This window comes from Curcuma longa, chromosome 8, assembly GCF_044706935.1.
Source record: "Curcuma longa cultivar G26 ecotype Majalengka, Jawa Barat chromosome 8, ITB_CL_G26_1.1, whole genome shotgun sequence".
Taxonomy (NCBI): domain Eukaryota; kingdom Viridiplantae; phylum Streptophyta; class Magnoliopsida; order Zingiberales; family Zingiberaceae; genus Curcuma; species Curcuma longa.
The window spans coordinates 5170276-5190353 of NC_133868.1; the positions used below are offsets into that span (position 1 = coordinate 5170276).

Consider the following 20078-nt stretch of genomic DNA (forward strand, 5'->3'; position numbering starts at 1 on the left):
GCCAAATCTTAGCTTCCATCCTCTGCATTGCTTTAAATGCCTGTTCCTGTTATGTCTGGAGGGGCTTTCTGGTTCATACCTGTGATTTGATAAAGGCCTTGTTCTTAACATTGGTAAGTGATTATTAGACCATGCATTGAGCTTCATATTCTTCTTCCTTCTCAGGCAAGTTTCATGACTGGTTTCTAGCGTCGCAAGGGAGATGGACGTGCAGGATTCTTTTCCAGGATGCATGGGGAGATTGATTAACTTTTTTGACCTTAGTACAGGCATGACCAGGACAAAAATGCTCACCCAGAGACCTCATACAGATGGTACTTCTCAAATCACATTGAAGTTTGAGGTCTTCTCTAACTTGTCTGAGCACCCGAGATTTGTTGTTTGTTCATCTTCTGTCTTGTTTAAGCATCTTGCAACCAGCATTAATGTTTGTGTTTCACATTTATCCCTTACTTGGTGTGCTAGATTGTTTCAGTAATTTTTTACAAGCCGTCTTTATTTCCTAATTGTTTGCTGATATATCTTTGGAGTCCCTACTAGTCCATTTTTGTCGAGCTAATCACTTAGCTTACTTTCAGGCTTTTCCAATTTTCATTTGACTCTACCACGTGTATAGTTTGAGGTTTTCGGATTTTAGGTGTCCTGCACTTGATTATACTTTGATGTAGGGATCCTTTTTCCATTCAAGTGGTTTGTTGAGTAAAATCATTTGTTGGCCTTTGCAGTTGTCAGGAATTGGACAACTGTTGCAAATAGGCCAGTATGTCCTGTTGGAGCCATGAAAGAGAGCAAACATGTAGGCTTTCTTGTTATAAGTCATTCATTTTGAATCAGTCTCATCTTTTCTTGATCCTCCAGTCTAATTCATATTTGGTTGCAGGTAACAAGTGAACAAAGTAGTAGCTCCACAAACAAGAAATCTGGTGGAACACCGATTAAGAAACTTATATCGGAGGAGATGATGGGTGATACAGAATCCAGACAGAAGACTCCAAGTGTTGTTGCAAGATTAATGGGACTTGATTCCTTACCTGTGCAGAAATCGGTCGTAATCACTGAGAAAGTTAGAAACAAAGGGAATGTGTGGGATGAAGATCTTCAACATAGTCAGCAGCAGAAATACAACTACTTTGACAAATCGATGGAATGCAATGATCAGCCTTTCTTTCATGAGGAAGCATTCAGAGATGTTTATGAAGAACAGCAACAGCCAACAGAGAGTGTTTGTTTTGAAGGGCAAAGTCTACAGAAAGAAAGGTATTATGACAAGTTATATCAATTGAGAATGAATTTTGTTCAGCAGAAGTTAAACGAGGCAAAACTCATGCCTAATGATGAAATGTTTATTGATTCTAAGGAGTTCAAAGATGCAGTTAATGTTTATTCCAATAGAGATTTAATTTTTAAATTTCTGGACAAGCCAAATTCACTTTTGGCGAAGCATCTCTTTGACCTCCAGAGAGTGCCCCTTCCTTCTCATAAAACCCAGATTACTTTACTGAAACCTTTCAACATTATTGAGAAAAAAAGTGAAAAATGTATTGATAGACAGTCTTTTGCAGCTTCTTCTGTAAGTTCCAGAAAAGCTAATAACCATTCTTGGATTTCTGGTTTCTCTGAGCTGAAAGGTCGGAGTTTGTCTCAATCGACAAGGATAGTGGTTTTGAAGCCTAGCCCTTGGAAAGCTGATAGCTTGAAGACTAAACACCCTAAAAATATGCCAACTTTGCTGGATGGTTGCGTTTCAAATGGTGCAATGACAAATGATAAATTGACAAATGCAAGAGAAGTAGCCAAGGAGATTACTCATCCTATACGAGAAAGTCTGAGTAGCAACAAGGATGAATTGTTTTTATCTTCGGTATTGTCAAATGGATATATTGGAGATGAGAGCTCTTTTAATAGGTCAGGAAGTGAGGACATTGAAGGTGATATTGGATGCACATGTGGCACTGAAAGCACAACTCCAGCTAAAGAGTATTTTTGTGATTACATGAATAAAAATGGCAGTCCTTTATCAATTTCATCATTCACTCGACAATTTCATTCGCCTGAATCATCTGTCTTTAGAGAAGCTAAGAGACGACTTTCAGAGAGGTTGGCTTTGGTGGCATCAAATGATATTTGTCAAGAGCAGAAAGAATTACAGAGGACATCAAGCACTTTAGGTGAGGTGCTTGCCATTCCCGAGATAATAAGTGAGGGAAACAAGGATGAGCTTGATCTATCTAGCAGCAAGTCTTTGAATGTGAAAAGCAGCGGAAAAGTATCTTCAGTATTCCCATCGTCATCTAGATCTGAAGATGAATTTCCTGGGGAATATTCACATGGCAGTTTGTCAAAATCAAAGCCGGTTTCACTTTCTTCGTCAGCTTGTCAAGTTGATGGATTGAATGTAGAAATCTCTGGTTCCCTGATTGGCAAACCTATTGTTCCTACGTCGAATAGTGGCAGATCATCATTTAAGGATATTTTTTCTAGTTTTTTCTTCTCTAAAAGCAAGAAGCCAAGCAGAGAAAACTCTTTCAGATGTCCCTCAAAGGACAAAGATAGAGTACAATCACAAAGTTCCAACATTAGTTGTCAACTAAGTGATGATTTATTACAATCTTCTAATGAAACCCCCCTGGCACATGTTGCACTTTATATTGACAAATTGCATGATGAATCAACTGAAGTGATACTATCACCCAAGGTAATAATAATACACTGCGTCACTCAGTTCTTCCATCTTGTTTCCACTTTGCTACTTAATTTGTTAAATATTCATAGAGTTTGAACTTTACCAGAAGTATAAAATGCATAATCAGGACCAGAATTCTTTTAGCCAGACTTTGGTAGTAGACAATGTCGACAATGGTGTGGCACAGTCCTGCAGAGGTATCATTGTTGAACATCCAGGTAAGCATTTCTCAGCACCTTCCTCAGATATATAAGTTCCATGAAGCATTATCATGCCCTTTATCCCTCTCTGCAGAGGCACTGTCCAGATCTCCGCCAATAGAGTCGATTGTGCGATCCTCGTCAAGAAGCATCTCCTGTTTGGACACAGCATCATGCCATTCACTCGATAGTCCACTGGATTCCTCATCGACAAACTACTCATTGCACATGGATGATGAGGAAACCAAGCGAACGGTCAATCAGTCACGCCACAAGCTCCTGTTTGATGCAGTTAGTGCAGCGTTAGTAGACATTAACCAGTCTGCAATTGCTGCTTGCCATGGGCCTCAGAGCTGCTATGTGACCGATGTATCAGCATCTGAAGAGATATGGGCAACTCTGAAAAGCAAGTTGTCGGGCGAGAAGTGTGTGCCACAGGATTCCATGAGTATCAATGAAATGGTAGATATTTTAGTGAAAGATGAGGTTACAGGAAGGGAGTGGGCAGAGTCAAAATTGATGGAAGTTTATGAATTCTGCAAGGACATCGCTGAGATGGCCTTGGTCGAGTTGCTTGAACAAGAATTGCCTGAATTATAACTGCAGTAATCAACCTAAAGTTTGTCCATCCAGTCCTTTTTATTCTTTTCTTTGAACCCTGTTGCTTAGGGTCATAATGTGTATTGATTCGACATACACTGTTCATTCCCTAACGGAGAGTCTGCATCTCAATTGATGGATCTCACCTGATCTGTCCTAGTTGTAGAACTTGTATTAGATTGTTTTTGCTGAAAACTCTAATGGAAACATGCAAATTAGTTTTTGTCTTGTCATTCCATTTCATTGTCTTGTTCAGGTGTGGATGACGATATGCTATCACTACTATTGGTCGCTTAGATTGAGAGAGCTTCGCAAAGTCGAATAGTTCAATAGATATAAGAAGTTCGAGAGAAGAAGAAAAGAGTTGTACACCTTGAGTCTCGACAAGTCAAGTCTAACGCACAACACAAACCTCAAAATTTGTACCTTGGATGAACAAAGTTCACCTTTAGTGAGAAAGAAAGTTACATCCACCTTCTTCAAAGTGTATTCCACCTCAATCAAACTTAACCTTACAATTGCACAAAGTCTAATTAATAAATTTTGGCAAACTACTTTTATAAAAAGGATATTAATTTGAAGTCTTCTTACGGATAATTTATTTGGTCCAATGATAAATAAATTAAATTCGGAGAACAAGAGTTTAAATATGTATAATAATACTATTTTGAGAAAAGAACAGAAATGGAAGAAAAAGAAGGGAAAAGGGTAAAGGAGAAAGGATAGGAAGCACGACTGACGATGACATGCTGACGAGCTTGCAATTAGCCTGCAAGTTTGTGGAGTTCATGTTGATCAGAGTTCTTGCAGCAAGGAAGAAAACTCCATCCTATCCAATTACTTAATTCTCGTCCAACTATACAAAAGTTTGATTAAATCGAATAAATAATTCAATCTGGTAATTTTAAATTTTTTTTTAAAAAAAATCAATTATATCAATTAATTCGATTTGATTTCAATTTTAAAATTTTTTATTCAATTAAATTGAATAAATAAAAATAAAAAAATAATTGATAAATTTTTAAATAAGTAAATATATAAATCTCTAATTAATAGATAAATATATAATAATATTTAAAAATTTTGATTAATTAGATTTTTGATAAATTAATTAATATTTTATCAGTTCAATTTATTCGATTTTTATTTAAAAATTTGATCGATTCGATTTGTTCGAAAAAAATTCAATTTGTTCAATTCGATTAATTCAATTCGGTACGATTTTAACTGAATATTCAACCCTACGACTATCCTTTTTGTTCGCAATTTAGAGGAATTCCTGAGACTAAAGTTGGTAATGGTCCTCCCATGGCAATACATTCTTATTTCATTTTGTATAATTGTGGTAAAAAAAAATAGAACTAATTCTGTGGATTCCATTGAGACAAGAAAAGAAACTTCAATTGATAAGTGAGCAAAGGCGCATTTTGGACAAATATATTATTTGTACAAGGACAAAGCATGCTGTGATCGTTTTTTTTTTTTTTTTCTTAATCTCCAAGGAAAATAAAAAATGGCAAAATGATCTCACTTTCTTCCTTTTTTTTAATTAAAAAAATATAAAAGAAAGGAAAATATTTAGAGAAAATTGGCTAAAATATAATTATGATAAAAATTTCAATTTCATTTATAATAATGTTTAAATGTGATCTTAAGTTTTAAAAAAAATGTCCTTTTCAAATTTATTTTTTTATCAAAATATAAAATTAAAATATCTATTTTGACAATAAAATTAAAATTCTTGAACATCTTTTAATATTAATACAATAAAATCTTCAGGGCTATCCTTTAAAGCAATTAAAATTTTAAAGATATTTTATGATTTTCCAACTACGGCTCCATGGGGAATAATTAAAGAAATTGAGAACAAAATAATAATAAAATTACAGTAAATCTGAAAAAAAAAATAAAGATAATAGTAAATGCAAGTGGCACTATTTCTTGATCACTTTAAATTTAGAGCTACACTTTAAAAAATAATGACATTTAATATCAAAATACAGTTAAATTTTACAATCAAAATATATTTTTAAGCAAAATAAATTTATTATAATTAAAATATTTTTTGGTAAATGTATTACTTATTTAGCTACTTCATATTCAAAATTCTTATGCAATTAATAAACTAAGTTAATCTAGAAATATATAAATTCTAAAAACTAAAAAAGTAAACTGTAGGATGAACATATTTAAAGAAGAACAACAAGTTTCATAGATTTTGTGTACTGTCATGTTGGAACTCTTGTAAACATTAAAAAACGTTTTAAAACCCAATAGAAACAAATTTGCTACTAGGAGTTTTATTTTAACTCATTAGTTTTCGAACAAAAGGCGAAGAACACAGAGCAGGAGTGGCTCTGTAAAATAAGCCTAAACACGTCCCAGAAACTATATATTTTGAGGTCTTTACCTCCCAGTAGAGAGATTTCAGTCTAGAAGACAATGAGGAACATAAATCCAAATAAATGACTACAACATAAGGTTACTAGGTAATTTATGACTGAGATAGTAGTCCATGGTCTGATCAAAAGAACAAAAACAAGAAAATATACCGTTCAGTTGGCGAAGTAGTCGAAGAAGTGTGTCTTATGACTTGTTGATTATGTAGCCAATAAGGGCACCAAGTAATCCCACCAACACCACAAATGTAATGCTGAAGCCACCTTGGTGCATGCTGCTTTCTTTCCTTAGTAAATCCTGCCATTAAAAAGAGCATCATGAGAATGTTATAAATCTTAAGAAATATGTCTGAAATGATCGAAGGGAAGTAAGAAATGGCAAGATGTAGTAAAAGCATGAGTTGGATCAAGACATAAAAATTATCATTCTGTGCTGGCGTTTCAATCTCCCGCCAAAATGTGGGATTTGAAACTGACCCTAGCTGACAGCCTGACACTCAGCACACAAGTTACTACACTTAACAAGTATGATATGATCAACTAAAATGGTTGCAATCGTATAATTTGTTGCCACTTATCTTGGTTTTTCCAAGTATAAATAAAGTCGATTGAATTAAATTTTACTATAACAGGTCTAAACAAATATAATAAGCATCTCGACTATTAGAATGCCCAAATATGTATCTTACATTGAATGAATGAGAATATTGGTTCTTGTGTGCGATAGCCTAACCTCATAATTTTCAATACCCAGATCAATAGTACTATTATGACATTTGGTATTCGCATTGGTTTCTCCGCATGTTTATTCATACATATATCTAGACTACCAAAACCAGAATATAGGCACTAGTACAAGAGTTGGATACATCTCAATTTCTCTAACTCTGATGTCGTTCCATTTGGTGTTTTCCTTTTTACATTTCCCTCTTGTTATTGTGGCCTTTCATTTCCTCCCAATGACCAACACACACAATCAAAGGATGAGTAACAAAAAGAAAATTTTCCTATCTTGGTTCCTTTCAGTTGGTGCTGATGGAGACCTCATCAGACAAGGAAGGAGTGTTTTTGTTAAACTCTGCAGCAAAAGGTGAAATCCACCACTCCAGTGGTCTCACAAGATCGGCTCCACAACTATCTACGAGAAGGTAAATCAGAAAGCTACAATTGGTCACTACAGGGAGGACATTACCTTGGCTTCGCCGAGATTCGACCCTTATCCACTGCAGCAAGTCTGTCCCGGAGTAACCAACTCAACCATGCTCCAAATGCTGTTTTTTTTTTGTTAAACTTTGCTATGCTATAAAAAATGCCAATGGACTGGCACAGTACCAAAATAACCCTATATGAAACAACATGTCTAACTCATCCAACTCATAAGACCTGCTAACCTGCATTTCTTAGATGAGAACTTACCCAAGGATGTCATAATCCCTCCTACTTAAAATTCGATGCCCCCATCAAGATTTAAATTCCAACTAGTAACCTATAATCATTACCTAATCCGTGGCATATGAGGCCTAATGCTAGCTACACAATCGCAAAGGCATCCTTATTCACAACCACTCCAGGCCTAAGATTAGGTTCACCTTAACACTAATTGTCATGATTCGCTTAACCCATTAACTTGTCAAAGTCGAGATCCAATTGCTAGTTCAAAATGCTTAAGCCAAGTCAACGGTAACTTACTCACTAAGCTGATAAAGTTTCTTTACTTCCACACAACTTACCATGAAGGATCAAACTAACGTGCCATAGGCCCACCCTGACCAGCTCCTTCAAAGTGTATATATCTGTATATACATATGTATATATAGATGAAGAATATTTGTTCCTTGAATAGAGTAAGGAAAAGCTATTCTTTATAATTAGAAAATTACAATTCCATGGAAATGTTCATCCAAGTTTATTTTTGTGATCAAATATAGTAATATGCATTCATAGGGAATAAAATAGTCCTTCCTGCATACCAAAGGCACATTAGACATTGGAAATAATATATTCCCCCTTTTCCCTTTCTGATGAAAGGAATTGGGTATCCAATGAACATTGAAATGGAAATACATATAGAAAACCTACAACAGAAACAGAACAACCAACGCTTACAGTCACCAGAATAGTATCCCATATACACATCTGCACAAATTAACAGTGAACAGTAAACACATGTGCATGTAACAAAATACATACCAGTTCCTGTCTGAGCTTCTGGTTATACTGAATGGCAGTATTTTTCTCTTCAGTCAACTTTGAGATCATAGCCAATGTCTGCATGTGGTAAACAAAAATAATAATCTATTGCCACTAAAGGCTAGTAGATGATAAAACCAAATCAAAAAACATGTTTAAGATTTATACTAATAATAACACATTGAATAACAATGTCAGTTGCAGCAAAAACTTTCATTTCATAAACCAAGGTGCTTACACTTGGTGGACAAGCTCACAATTTTTGCCTTTATCATACTCTATATATAAGCACCTAACAAAACAGAGTAGCTCCCAGCTTGTTGAGAACCAAGCCATCACAAGCTAACCATTTAAGTATTGAAACAGAGGTTGTATAAAAGAATGACAGATGCAAGCGATATTTAGAAAGCACAGTCGAGCAAAAAGAAGACAACTGAGAAACATGTGTTTGATGCTAAATCTATGAAAAACTAAAACTTAGTTCAAACCTTGGAAGTCAAGTTCCACTTAAATTGACAACATGGTGAAGTAATCTGTATACATATAAGAAAGCTGATATGGCAAAAACTAACTCAAAGAAGCAGATGAGCATCAAGATGCAATCATGCCATCATCAAGCAAAATATACCTGATGTCGTGGATCAAACAACTAAGTGATTTAGAGTACATAGGATCTGTAAAACATTAAGGATTATTTCTGATAGTTCTGATACTCTTCAACATTACAGTTCAGAAAACACTAAAAATATGATCAAGGCTTAAAATCTCGACCTGTGCCGAGGTTTCAGTCCCGGATCAGAACGATACGGTTTTGGTATCATATCGTGCCGTGCCGATATAGTTTCGGTATTTTTTAAATTTTAAACATAAATATATATTAATTTTATTAATATTTTATTATTAAATATATTTTATATGTTGAAATGTTGAATTTATATTTCAATATTTTCTCATATGATAATACTTATTATAAAAATTATTTTAAAAAAATAATTTTTAAAATTTAAATTTAAATTTAAAATAATAAAATCATTAAAATAATTATAAAATTATTTGAAAATATTATATTATTTTTTTGAATGTATTTGTAAATTTTTAATTTTAAAAAATTTAATTGAAATGTTTAAGAATTATATTTTCTTTAAAATTTTAGATTATTTTAAATTTATATTTAATTTTAAAATTATTTTTAAAAATTAAATTATTTTATAAAATATTTATTAATTTTTAAAATTATTTTAAATTCATATTTAATTTTAAAATTATTTTATAAAATATTTATCAATTTTTAAAATTATTTAAAAATTTTTAATATTTTATAATTATTAATAATAGTTTATTTTTTAAAAATACATATTTAAAAAATAAAAAATAATTAAATCAAAAAATAAAAAAATACAGTTGTAATAGCCCGTAGAGGTCGTTGTAGCACCGCGACCCTTGTGGAGAGTGTTAAGAATATATAAAATTTTATTAGAATTTTAAATAAATTTTTATATATATTAATGAGATAATTTAATTAGAATTTTAGGAAATATATTTGATTATTTATTAAGGTTAGGGTTGATTATTTATTTAGGTTAGGGGTTGATGAGAAAATAAATAAATAATTATTAGAATTTAAATAAATTAAATAAAATATATAATTAATTAGATAATTTTATTAAGATTTAATTAAATTAATTAAAGTTAATGTTTTAATAAAAAAAACTCAATCTCTCTCCCCCCCTCGCGATCTCGGCACGCACGGACGCTCGCGATCGTGTGACCCCGTGGCCGCGCCGGAGGGGTCGTGCCACCACTTCGGCGAGGCTGTCGCGGTACCGCGACCCCGCGGCCATGCCGGAGGGGTCGCACGATCCCTCCGGGCACGGTCGTGGGGTCGCGCGACCACTCCGACGGAGTCGTCGACGTCGCGTGACCACTTCGGTGGCTGGGCTGGTGCTGGGTCGTGTCGGTACCGGTCGGCGAGCAGAACGAAATATTTCGCCCGTTTCGACTGGCTCGGCACGAAATTTTAATCCTTGAATATGACAATTCAAGCCCAAGGAAAATTTGTGCTACTGCCTTTTTACAAATCAAACTTGTTCATTCTTTATATTGTGGCAAATTACATGGAAGTCAGTTTTGATGCACCTTGTGTTAAAGGATCATAAATCAGAGAAGAATAGATTAAAAAAGACCAAGCAGATAATACTGGATGAGGTAATCCATTCAAAGGAAAAGTTCAAGATTGCTATTTTAATTCCAATAAATAGAGTAGATCAAATCTCCAATTTTTTTTTTATTTTTCTATAAGAACCTATTTGCATTGCGAAACCCGTCAATGTCGATCTCAAGCCCAGATGAAAAGGACAAGAGTTGCACGTTAGGTTACCAGCCAACATGGACTTTTAGACAAATTTCAATGGATGGATCCATCAAACTATTGTGCTAATGTTAGGATGTTCTCCAGAAGGAATGTGTTGCAGAGTCCGACCGTAACGTCTCGACAAGGACCGTTACATCTCTATGAGAATTTGAGTGTAGTGTTGAATATGCAAAAGTAATCATACCATAGGTTGAGCAAGAACAAATATTATAGAAAAATTAATTGTTTAAGATTTGAAACATAGAACTAAGAACGGATAGATACGATGATTAGAAGAATAATTAATATTTTGTGTAAAGAGATAAAATGGATAGAAGAGAAGGTAAAGATAATAAAGAATTCAGGTTTTAAGTTATGATATATACGAAGGAGTAAAACAAGAAATAGGATAGATATTGTTGTCGATAGTTCGCCAAAGGAAGAAATAGTAGGAATACTTCGAAAGGGATATAGGATTATAGCACTCACAATTGTGATTGCGAAAGAAACTATTAATATAATTAATTTATATGCACTTAAAGTAGGATTAGATGAACACGTCACATCTAAATTTTGGGACGACCTAAATGAGGTATTATAAAATATTCCGCCAACCGAAATTATTTTACTAGGAGATCTAAATGGGCATGGGCATGTATGAGTGAAAAAAAAAAGAATATGAAAGGGTGCATGGGGGTTATGAGTTTGGAACAAGAAATGAAGGGAAAACTATATTGGATTTTGCGATAGCATATGACGTTATACTAGTCAATACTTTTTTTAAGAAAAGAGAAAAATATTTGGCCATATTCAAAAGTGAAAATAATAAATTGCAAATTATTTTTCTTATAGTTAGGAAGAAAGATAAAAAAATTTATAAAGATTGCAAAGTTATCCCTGGAGGTTAATAGTATTGAATATACGCCTCAAGCATAGTATCAATAAAAGAAAAATATACACGATTTATAGAGTTAAGTGGTGGAAGTTAAATGATAGGAACCAATATATATTTAAGAAGAAAATAGGAATATAAGTATTAGAAGAAATATACGACAATTAGAATATGACATGGGATAAAATGGTATCGAAGTTGAAAATAGTAGCCAAAAATATACTCGGTAAGTCAAAAGGACGTGCACCAGCAAGTAAAGAATCTTGGTGATGAAATGAGAAAGCACAGAAAAAAGTGAAGAAAAAACGAACAATTTATAAGGTATTATATATTTGTAAGAATGAGAAACTAAAAAAAAAAACATATAGTAGTCAAGAAAGAGGTCAAGACAACAATGAATGAAGCTAAGAATGAAACTTTAAATACTTACATAAAAAATTAAATACAAAAGAAGGGGAAAGAGATATTTACAGAATAGTTAAAACAAGAGAGAAGAAGACGAGATCTTATCCAAATAAGATGTATAAAGATGAATGCAATAGAATACTAGTAAATGATGAGAAAATAAAAGAACAATAGAAGAGGTATTTTCATCAAATTTTAATGAAGATTTAGGTGACTAACTTAACTTAGATAATTTAAGTAGGTCAAATGAGTATAGAAATTAAAATTTTTTTTTATAGAATTCAAACTTCCGAAGTAGAACAAGCTTTAAATGGGATGCAAAATGGAAAACAGTTGAACCAGATGACATTCCGATAGAGGTATAAAAATACCTATGGAAACAAGGTATTGAATGACTTATAAAGTTATTCAACCTTCAGTGGAGGACAAGTTCTAATTCCCTTATATAAGAATAAAGGAAACGTACAAAATTATGCAAATTATAGAAGTATCAAACCAATGAGTCATACCATAAAATTTTGAGAAAGAATAATAAAAAAAGACTAGGAAGAAGACTACAATTACTAAAAATCAATTTAGATTTATGCTTGGAAAGTCGACAATAGAAGTTATACATCTTCTCAGGCAACTAATTGAAAAGTATCGAGAACAGAAGCAAGACTTACATATGATATTCGTCGACCTAGAAAAAATTTATGATCAAGTTTCAAAGAAAATTATATAGAGAATTCTAGAAAAAAGAAGTGTTAACATGGCATATATTGAATTAATTAAGCATATGTGGGAGGATGTAATGACAAAATGAAGACTTCAAATGGATTAACCGAAGCGTTTTCCATAAAGATAAAGTTACATAAAGGATCAACTCTAAGTCTCTATCTTTTTATATTAATCATGAGCGAACTCACTAGACATATCCAAGATACGATACTGCGATACATGTTGTTTGCAGATGATATTATTTTGCTAGATGAGACATGTGAAGGAATAAATACTAAATTCGAATCTTAGTGAAAAACGCTAGAAGTAAAAGGTTTTAAACTTAGTAAAGTAAAAACAAAATATATGAAATTTAAATTTAGTAATATTATATGTAATGACACAATTATTAAGATAGAAGATGATGTGTTGTTGTAACTAAAAGGGCAATCAGGTGTGCGAAGTTCCTGCCAATGCGAGGTCCTGGGAAAGAGTCTATTATATGCAGCCTTACCCTGTTTTACATGAGGCTATTTTCAAGACTCGAATTCGTGACGTCTAGGTCACATAGCAGTAACTTTACAATTGTTGTAATTGAAAGTTTTAATATTTCGGATCATTTTTGTAAAAAGATGGAAGAATTAAAAGAGATATCTTACAAAGAATACAAGTGAGATAGTTGAAATGAAGAAGAGCATCAAGTATTCTTTGTGATCGTAAAGTACTTCTAAGACTTGCTATGACTTGAGCACATGAGTAGAAGATGTGAGTTGCAAAGATGAGAATGTTCAGGTGGATGTGCAGACATACAAAATGGACAGAATAAGAAATGAAAATATTAGAGAGAAAGTCGGAGTTGTATCTATGCTCTGGAAGACACTTTTAAGATGATACGAACATTGGCTTAGACGACCAATAAATGCTTCAGTTAGACAATGTAAAACTATGACAAATGTGCATATCAAATTAGGAAGAAGAAGACAAAAAAACTTGATTAGCAATAATACAAAATGATAAAATTTATTTAAATATAAATGATGATATAGTAGAGGATATAGCCTAATAATGTAGAAGAATCCATTTAACCGACCCCGCCTAGTGGGATAAAATTTGATTGTTGTTGTTGTAAGTTATTTGCAAACCTTTATACAAAGAGGCATCTGTATTGTAATAACACAAATCTTTCCTTATTTTCTCATTTTGATGCTAAGAACAAATAAAAGTAAAGGGAGCAAGAAGTTACCTCTGGTGACTTCTCCTTTTGTGGTTCATGTGATCTAGTTACCTGAAATTGGTGTAGGAACTAAATGAACTAAGCAAAGAATACAAAAATAACACCTCGAATATGCATTATCAAAGACCTATTAGTATTTACATCCTGAGAAGAGAGAGGAAAGCAGAGCAGAGAATTTGATCTCCTCCAACCTTGTTTACTCGAGCAAAGAGTGCAGAAAGGAGAGTTAGGTGGAATAGATTTAAATATCCATAACTACCTAATATTACTGGGCAAAGTTGAAAAGGGATAAGTGATTATGTCGCTATATTTTCTTCATCCTCTCTCTCCTCTTTGCCACTCAGAAATTAAGGTTGGCACCTAAAAATTCTTTGCAAGTTTGTACTCTGGTCCTCTACCATTCAAATCATGCCAGTAAACAGTGATCCCGCTCTGCTCCCCTCCTCTTTCACCAGATAAAGAGATCCTAAAGAAAGAAACGTTGTGTGATGCAGCTCAGTGGGATTGGAATAATTGTACTTACAGAATCATGTGTTTGTAAACTTTGAGCCCCATTTTCAAACGTTGATGATCTTGGTGAGGATCCTTCCTCTGCCTCCTCTGGCACAGGTGAGGGTGGACTAAAAGGAACATAAACAACTCGCAACTTGAACTCATCAACAACCTTTCCAGGTTCTTTATTGAACTGATGATTTAACTCACAATCAGTTCAAGTTACTGTTGTAAAATAAAATAAGCAGAAAACTATTTATATGGTAACAAAGAGTCTGTAGATAGAAACCATTTCGGAGGTTATATCTTTGGTTGCTGCACCATGTTCTGCAATGACACTCTGAAGTAGGAACTTGTCTTTGCATTGCATGTCAAGTGGGGCTTCCTTTTGAGCTTGCATTGTGACTAAAGCATCAACCATGGAAGAAACAAGCAGTAAGATTGAATGATGAAATGAAAAATCAGTTGTCGAACTGTCCCAGTCAAATCAAGAAATTGTTTCTTTATTCATTAAGGGTATACCAGTGACATCACAGGTGGCGCTTGGCAAGACAACCCCTGTGTTGGGGCGAACACAATATTTCTTTGGGTTGGTTGTTTTGACCTGCAATGCAGAAGGAAAAGCAACAAGCGATATCTATCATCCAATCCAATTTTTGGGGCTACTTTACCAAACTGCACCAATAGTATCATTTTTGAGCAAGTCATGTTCCTGTGTTGTTTTTTATTATATCATGCCCCAACTTCTTTTTTCAAGATTATTATTGGTTTTCAACTTCTCTCCACTAAATTAAATTGCATGTCATTTGCAAATCAGCTAGCACCATAATTAATGGAGAAAAAAAAGATTTTGAGCACCTTCCAGCCAACATTGGGATCTCTCACATCTTAATTTAACTTAAGTTTGAGGATTTAACACAACAATTGATTTGTATATCGGCTAACATGTTGGAAAATGGCACAAAATATCCCACAAGATTATAGATTACATGTGATGAGAAATGAATAATGAGCCCACATATATGGATGCAACGAACAAGGTATATGATGTTTCATCAAAAAAAAAACAAGGCATATGATGACTTCCATACGAATAATTTTTCATCATATAAAGATGATTATTTGATGATAACCAATGATCGGGTGACCTGTATTTCGAGCACATAATTTTTTATGGTTAAAAAACTCAAATATCATGCTATAGGTTGCTAGTTTTCACAATGTAAGTTGATATAAAAATCATCTCACAGGTTCAAAATCCTAAATGATGTAGAATTAAGGTATGAGAAACAAAAATTGATAGTATTAAATTGAAAGGTACTTAAAAAACTATTCTTCTCAATAAATCATATTACAAGCTGATTCACAAATCAGATGGCATGCTATTTTGTGTCATTTTTCACCAAGCAAGTTGATTTGCAAATCATCCTGCAAGCTCAAAATCCAAAGCTATACATAATGAAGGCGTTAGAAACTCCTTCATGATTATCTGATTGTCTTAGGTTGGAAGGGACTGGAATATACAACAAGATGATTTGCGTGTGAACTCTTTTGCGCAGAGTTTTAACAACGCAAGTTGTTGTGCAGATTAGCTTTCAGGGTCAACACTAAAGCATACGCAATAAGAAACGAGAGATTCCAATGTGACCATCTCATGTTGAAAGACGACAAAAAAAAAACCTACTTTAGTCCATATATCGAGCCGCAAACTGGTTTGAATAACAAGATTAATCTTTGGGGGAAGCAAATAGGTTGGAGCATGATATGGTGAAAAATCAATAGGGAAGCATGATTTATTCAAAAGTGAATACCAGAAGCGTGTTAAAATGCTCTTTTTATAACCATGCAAGAAAAAGTGAGGCAGAGATAATAATTCAATTAAAAGGAGAAAAAAATAGTAAAAAAATGTTTTTCTTATCATGCATGTTAAAATGCCCCAGATATAATAATGAAGTAAAAGGGAGAAAAGAAATACCTTAAACGCGACATACTGATCCGTCTTGTTAATTAGTTGCAGGGAACATGAGCTCTGCTTCTTCAACTCAACTGCTCGATCCATAACCAGCCGAAAATTTATTAGCAAAATAACTGCATTTGCGATCAAAGAAGCCAAACAAGAAGAAAAACAAAACAACCCACAAACATTGTGCACGATCGCCAAAAAAAACGAACTTTCGAGGATCAAAAAGCGAACCATTAAGCAAGTTTGAGATCGTACGCAACACCATCTCACACGGCGGAAAACACACAGAAATCACGGGTCGACCGAAGAGGAAAAAGGGATACGTAGGACTTACAAACGAACTTGAGCTCCTTGGGCTCGATGTCGAGGAACCCTCCCTCGTTCATTTCGCCTCGCGTCTTCAGATCTACCTTTACAACACGGATCTGCTATTTCTCCCCGCTTGTGCTCCGGTTCCGTTGCCTCCTCCCAGATTGAATGTGGGATAGGAACTCGGATGGGATCTCAGAGAGGAAGGAACGATTCTGGAGGAGCGCAGATCTCTCTCCCCGTCTTCCTCTTCTCCTCTGTCGCCTAGTTGTCCTAATAATGGTCGTTTTCTCCCATCGTCCTGCGATTTTCTTGGACGAAAATAGCCCTGAGATCGCGATGCCGATGCTCGACTGGAAGAGGATTTTTAAGTACAACAATATCTCCAGTTGAGTTTTAAAATGAGCTCGATAAAATATTTAATAACTAAAATTATAACAAATTTAATTAGAGAAATAAAATAAATTAATTTAAATATAATCAAACACTACTTTATAGTGTTAATTATATAGTATATGAGAGTCCCCGGGACAATGATGCAACGGTAAGGTATTCGAATTGTGATCAGGAAGCGCATCGGCGGTTTGATCCCCAACTACGGCGTATTTACAAGAATTTTTTTCCAAAAACGCTTATAAATAGGATATTGGGCATCTGGATTGGCCACCGTATGCGATTTCAATTTACTTTATAGTGTTAATTATATAACATGAGAGCGGCGCGTTATGGTACGCACGTGGATTTCAAAAATTGCATGATTATGCTTTTTATTATGATCAATAAATTTTTTTTAAATTAGATTGATTATCTTTAAAATTAATTAAATAATAAAAATTAAATATTTAAATTATCAAAAAAAATTATATACTATATAAAAAAAAAGCTAATTTTTAAAATGCTCTAAACTTTATTATTTTTTTTAAAAAAAAATCTTAAAATTTTATTACTATTAAATATCTCATAATATTTATATTTTACTTAGAGAATAATTTTTCTTTAATTATTGATAATTAATATATCTAATTCTTACCTAACAATAAAGTTCTAATGAAAAAAATTACTTAAGTAGCTATTCCATAATATAACCAAGTTACATTTTTTATCATACACTGTTAGTATTATATATAGCAAAATACTTACAATCGTTACTTTACAAAATGGTATACTACTTGTCAGCTAGCGAACGATTACAATGAATAACTATCCTTATTTGATATGCATTAACAATTGTAATATATCACATAAGCTTCATCCCATATTCTCTTTACAATCGCCTTATTTAAAAGGAAGTGGGAGTTATACTACTTGTCAACTAGTTGAACGATTACAAGTGCGAATCATCCATTATCAATATCTTCACTCATCCAAGTCAAACCACAAAGATTATATTAGAACATTCTAATTCATTCTTAAGGAAAAATTATTTGTGCAACAATAAACATGTTGAACCATTAATGCTAAAAAGTTGTTACACCTTATATAACTACTTTTCAAAATAAATTGGAGACATCAATATCTTGCATTTATCATATATTAAATCATTTACATCAATATGAATATCTCTAATCTCTTATAATAATTATTATATCAAGTGCATATTCAATATCTCCAATCATTACAATTATTCACAATCACATTTTAGTACTAAATAAAAAATATAATTGGTCGACTAGTGAATAAACATAAAAGATGTAAAATAATTTTAATCTTCATTTTTAATTAATTAGAATTTATTCATTTTAATCAGTTGCTTTCTTAGTTATGCTCTATAAACCTAATCAGCCATAGTTATTAATTAAGATACATACTAAAATAGCAGACATTGATTAAAACTTCAAATAGACAATTAAAAAGTCACTGAAGATAAAATCAATATTATCTTATAATCTCAATGGTTTCATATAGTAGAGAAATAAAGATCCATTCTCCTACTATCCTTATTTACACTATAGCACATGTGAAATGAATCACATATTACAATGTTATTCTCTTTACTAATAAAGAGCGCATATTTTTCTCAAATATTTTAACATACAAATTTTGATCTAGACATACTCAATAATCCTGAATTCAACTCATTATATATTAAAAAAAGTTATAATGATTAAAAGTAATTGTATCAATAATAAGTGAAAGTGTGCATCATAAGTGATAATAGGTATAAAAATATATCTAATCCCTCTCTCTTCCGTATCAATTTTTAAGATATGTGTTGTGACACTCTTCCATAAACATTTAAATGTTGATTATAATTATGCAAAGAGACACATAAGTAATCTGTGATAGTTCTTTGGTAATAGCTTCTGTTTGCTTGTTGATAGTCTTGGGTTGTTCACTGATTTTGACAACCAGTTCTTCAACGTCCCTTTTGACAGAGGTCGCCTTGCCAGATAATCTTGCTTAAGTCGCAAGATCTCCTCCTTCAGTAAGTCTTGCTTAGCTAGCAAATCCTTTAGATCTGCTCGCTGTTGCTTTATGATTTCTGCTAGCTTTGGAATCTCTTGTAGTTGACTTTCTTGCTCCTGCAATTTAGTTCGCAGATCTAAAATATTTATGCAGTTTTGCTTACTTATGGCAAAAAGAGCTTTATTGCCCAGGTCAACCCTGTATGCAGTTACTTGCAGGTTATGAGCAAAATCTTCCTTTGATAAAGATTCCAAGTTTAAGTAGTCTAGATTTTTTCTTTCATACCAGTGATTTCTCCACAAATTAAACTGTTTTCAAATTCTTTAAGGTCTGAGTTCATGCAAAAATTGGCCTTTTAGTTAAAAGAACAGAATAGGTTTACCTTTAATAGGATGCTTACATTTGCTTCTTATCTTCCTTTGCTTCGTACGTCTTACCAGGTATGTGTAATTCCTTCTGATCCTTCAGAGGCAACTATCATGCTAAGTATGACAAGTACTTCACGTGGTTCTACTTCTTGATGGAGGATACTAGAAGATCTCCGAGTCTTGACACGGTCTGAACGCCCTTCCTTGGCTAAAGTGACCTTCAGCAAACAACTCCTCTGTCTTCCCAACTCCATTGCTTTAGAATGTAGATCATTTTTCTTTCCCATACTTAGCATTTCAAGAATACCTCTTCAGTTTCATAAGAATAATATACCTGTTCGACTTATAAAAGCATTGGAGTGATAATAACAAGTATAAGCAGAGCCTAATCAGGGCTCCTATTCTTAAGGTTTTACCCCATAAATGCCATAAATTTACAAACCACGCTCTGATACCAAAGTAGTACAAAAACAAAATACAAAAGTACTTCACTTATTTCAGATGAAGTTACAAAATACTTACAGGACCTTGTTCTCTACTAGAAGAGAAGGCTCGAACACCACTATGAACTAACTCCCTTATATAGAGTGCGGGAGTGAAGAGTCTGGAGACAGCCAGATTCTCTTCCGACTCAGCATGCGCTGTAAAGAGAAAGGTGAGTGACATAAAGTATCCACTCACTAGGAATAGATAAGCTTCGTGCTGTAAAGTAGCACTAACTGACATAAAGTAAGCACTCAGAAAAGGTGGCATAAAGCTAGTACTTAAAGATGACTTTCGGTGGGATGATAAGATTCGTTGGGCCCACCATGTCCGCCTAGTCATATTGTTGGTGGAATAATCCAGAGTCTTCAGGAGGGTCATCCACTTCAGAGTTAGCCCAATCTT

General features: G+C 33.4%; 2 protein-coding genes across 2 annotated transcripts; one reads left to right on the forward strand and one right to left on the reverse strand.

The window, feature by feature from the left end:
- Positions 1–773: 773 nt before the first annotated feature.
- Positions 774–3597, forward strand: LOC141834103 (uncharacterized). Its single transcript, XM_074721552.1, has 4 exons — positions 774–796; positions 881–2695; positions 2811–2901; positions 2978–3597. The coding sequence occupies exons 1-4, from the start codon at positions 779–781 to the stop codon at positions 3481–3483; spliced, it is 2430 nt and encodes an 809-aa protein (XP_074577653.1). The 5' UTR covers positions 774–778; the 3' UTR covers positions 3484–3597.
- A 2225-nt stretch (positions 3598–5822) lies between these two features.
- On the reverse strand, positions 5823–16673 carry LOC141833089 (vesicle-associated protein 1-3-like). Its single transcript, XM_074720485.1, has 8 exons — positions 16442–16673; positions 16120–16190; positions 14667–14748; positions 14434–14549; positions 14176–14337; positions 13662–13703; positions 8073–8150; positions 5823–6180 (listed from the first exon to the last, which is right to left on the reverse strand). Exons 1-8 carry the CDS (start codon positions 16491–16493, stop codon positions 6070–6072), a joined length of 714 nt encoding a protein of 237 aa, XP_074576586.1. The 5' UTR covers positions 16494–16673; the 3' UTR covers positions 5823–6069.
- Positions 16674–20078: the final 3405 nt, after the last annotated feature.

Bases quoted from the DNA above. Each gene is read 5' to 3' on its own strand.
- LOC141834103 (XM_074721552.1), top strand. The intron at 2,696-2,810 runs GTAATAATAATA...ATGCATAATCAG, and splicing joins AAGTGATACTATCACCCAAG to GACCAGAATTCTTTTAGCCA. The intron at 2,902-2,977 runs GTAAGCATTTCT...CCCTCTCTGCAG, and splicing joins TATCATTGTTGAACATCCAG to AGGCACTGTCCAGATCTCCG.
- LOC141833089 (XM_074720485.1), bottom strand. From the start codon at position 16,493: ATGAACGAGGGAGGGTTCCTCGACATCGAGCCCAAGGAGCTCAAGTTC. The intron at 8,151-13,661 runs GTAACTTCTTGC...TACCACATGCAG, and splicing joins AAAAGGAGAAGTCACCAGAG to ACATTGGCTATGATCTCAAA. The intron at 6,181-8,072 runs GTATGTATTTTG...TTTTAATGGCAG, and splicing joins AGAAGCTCAGACAGGAACTG to GATTTACTAAGGAAAGAAAG.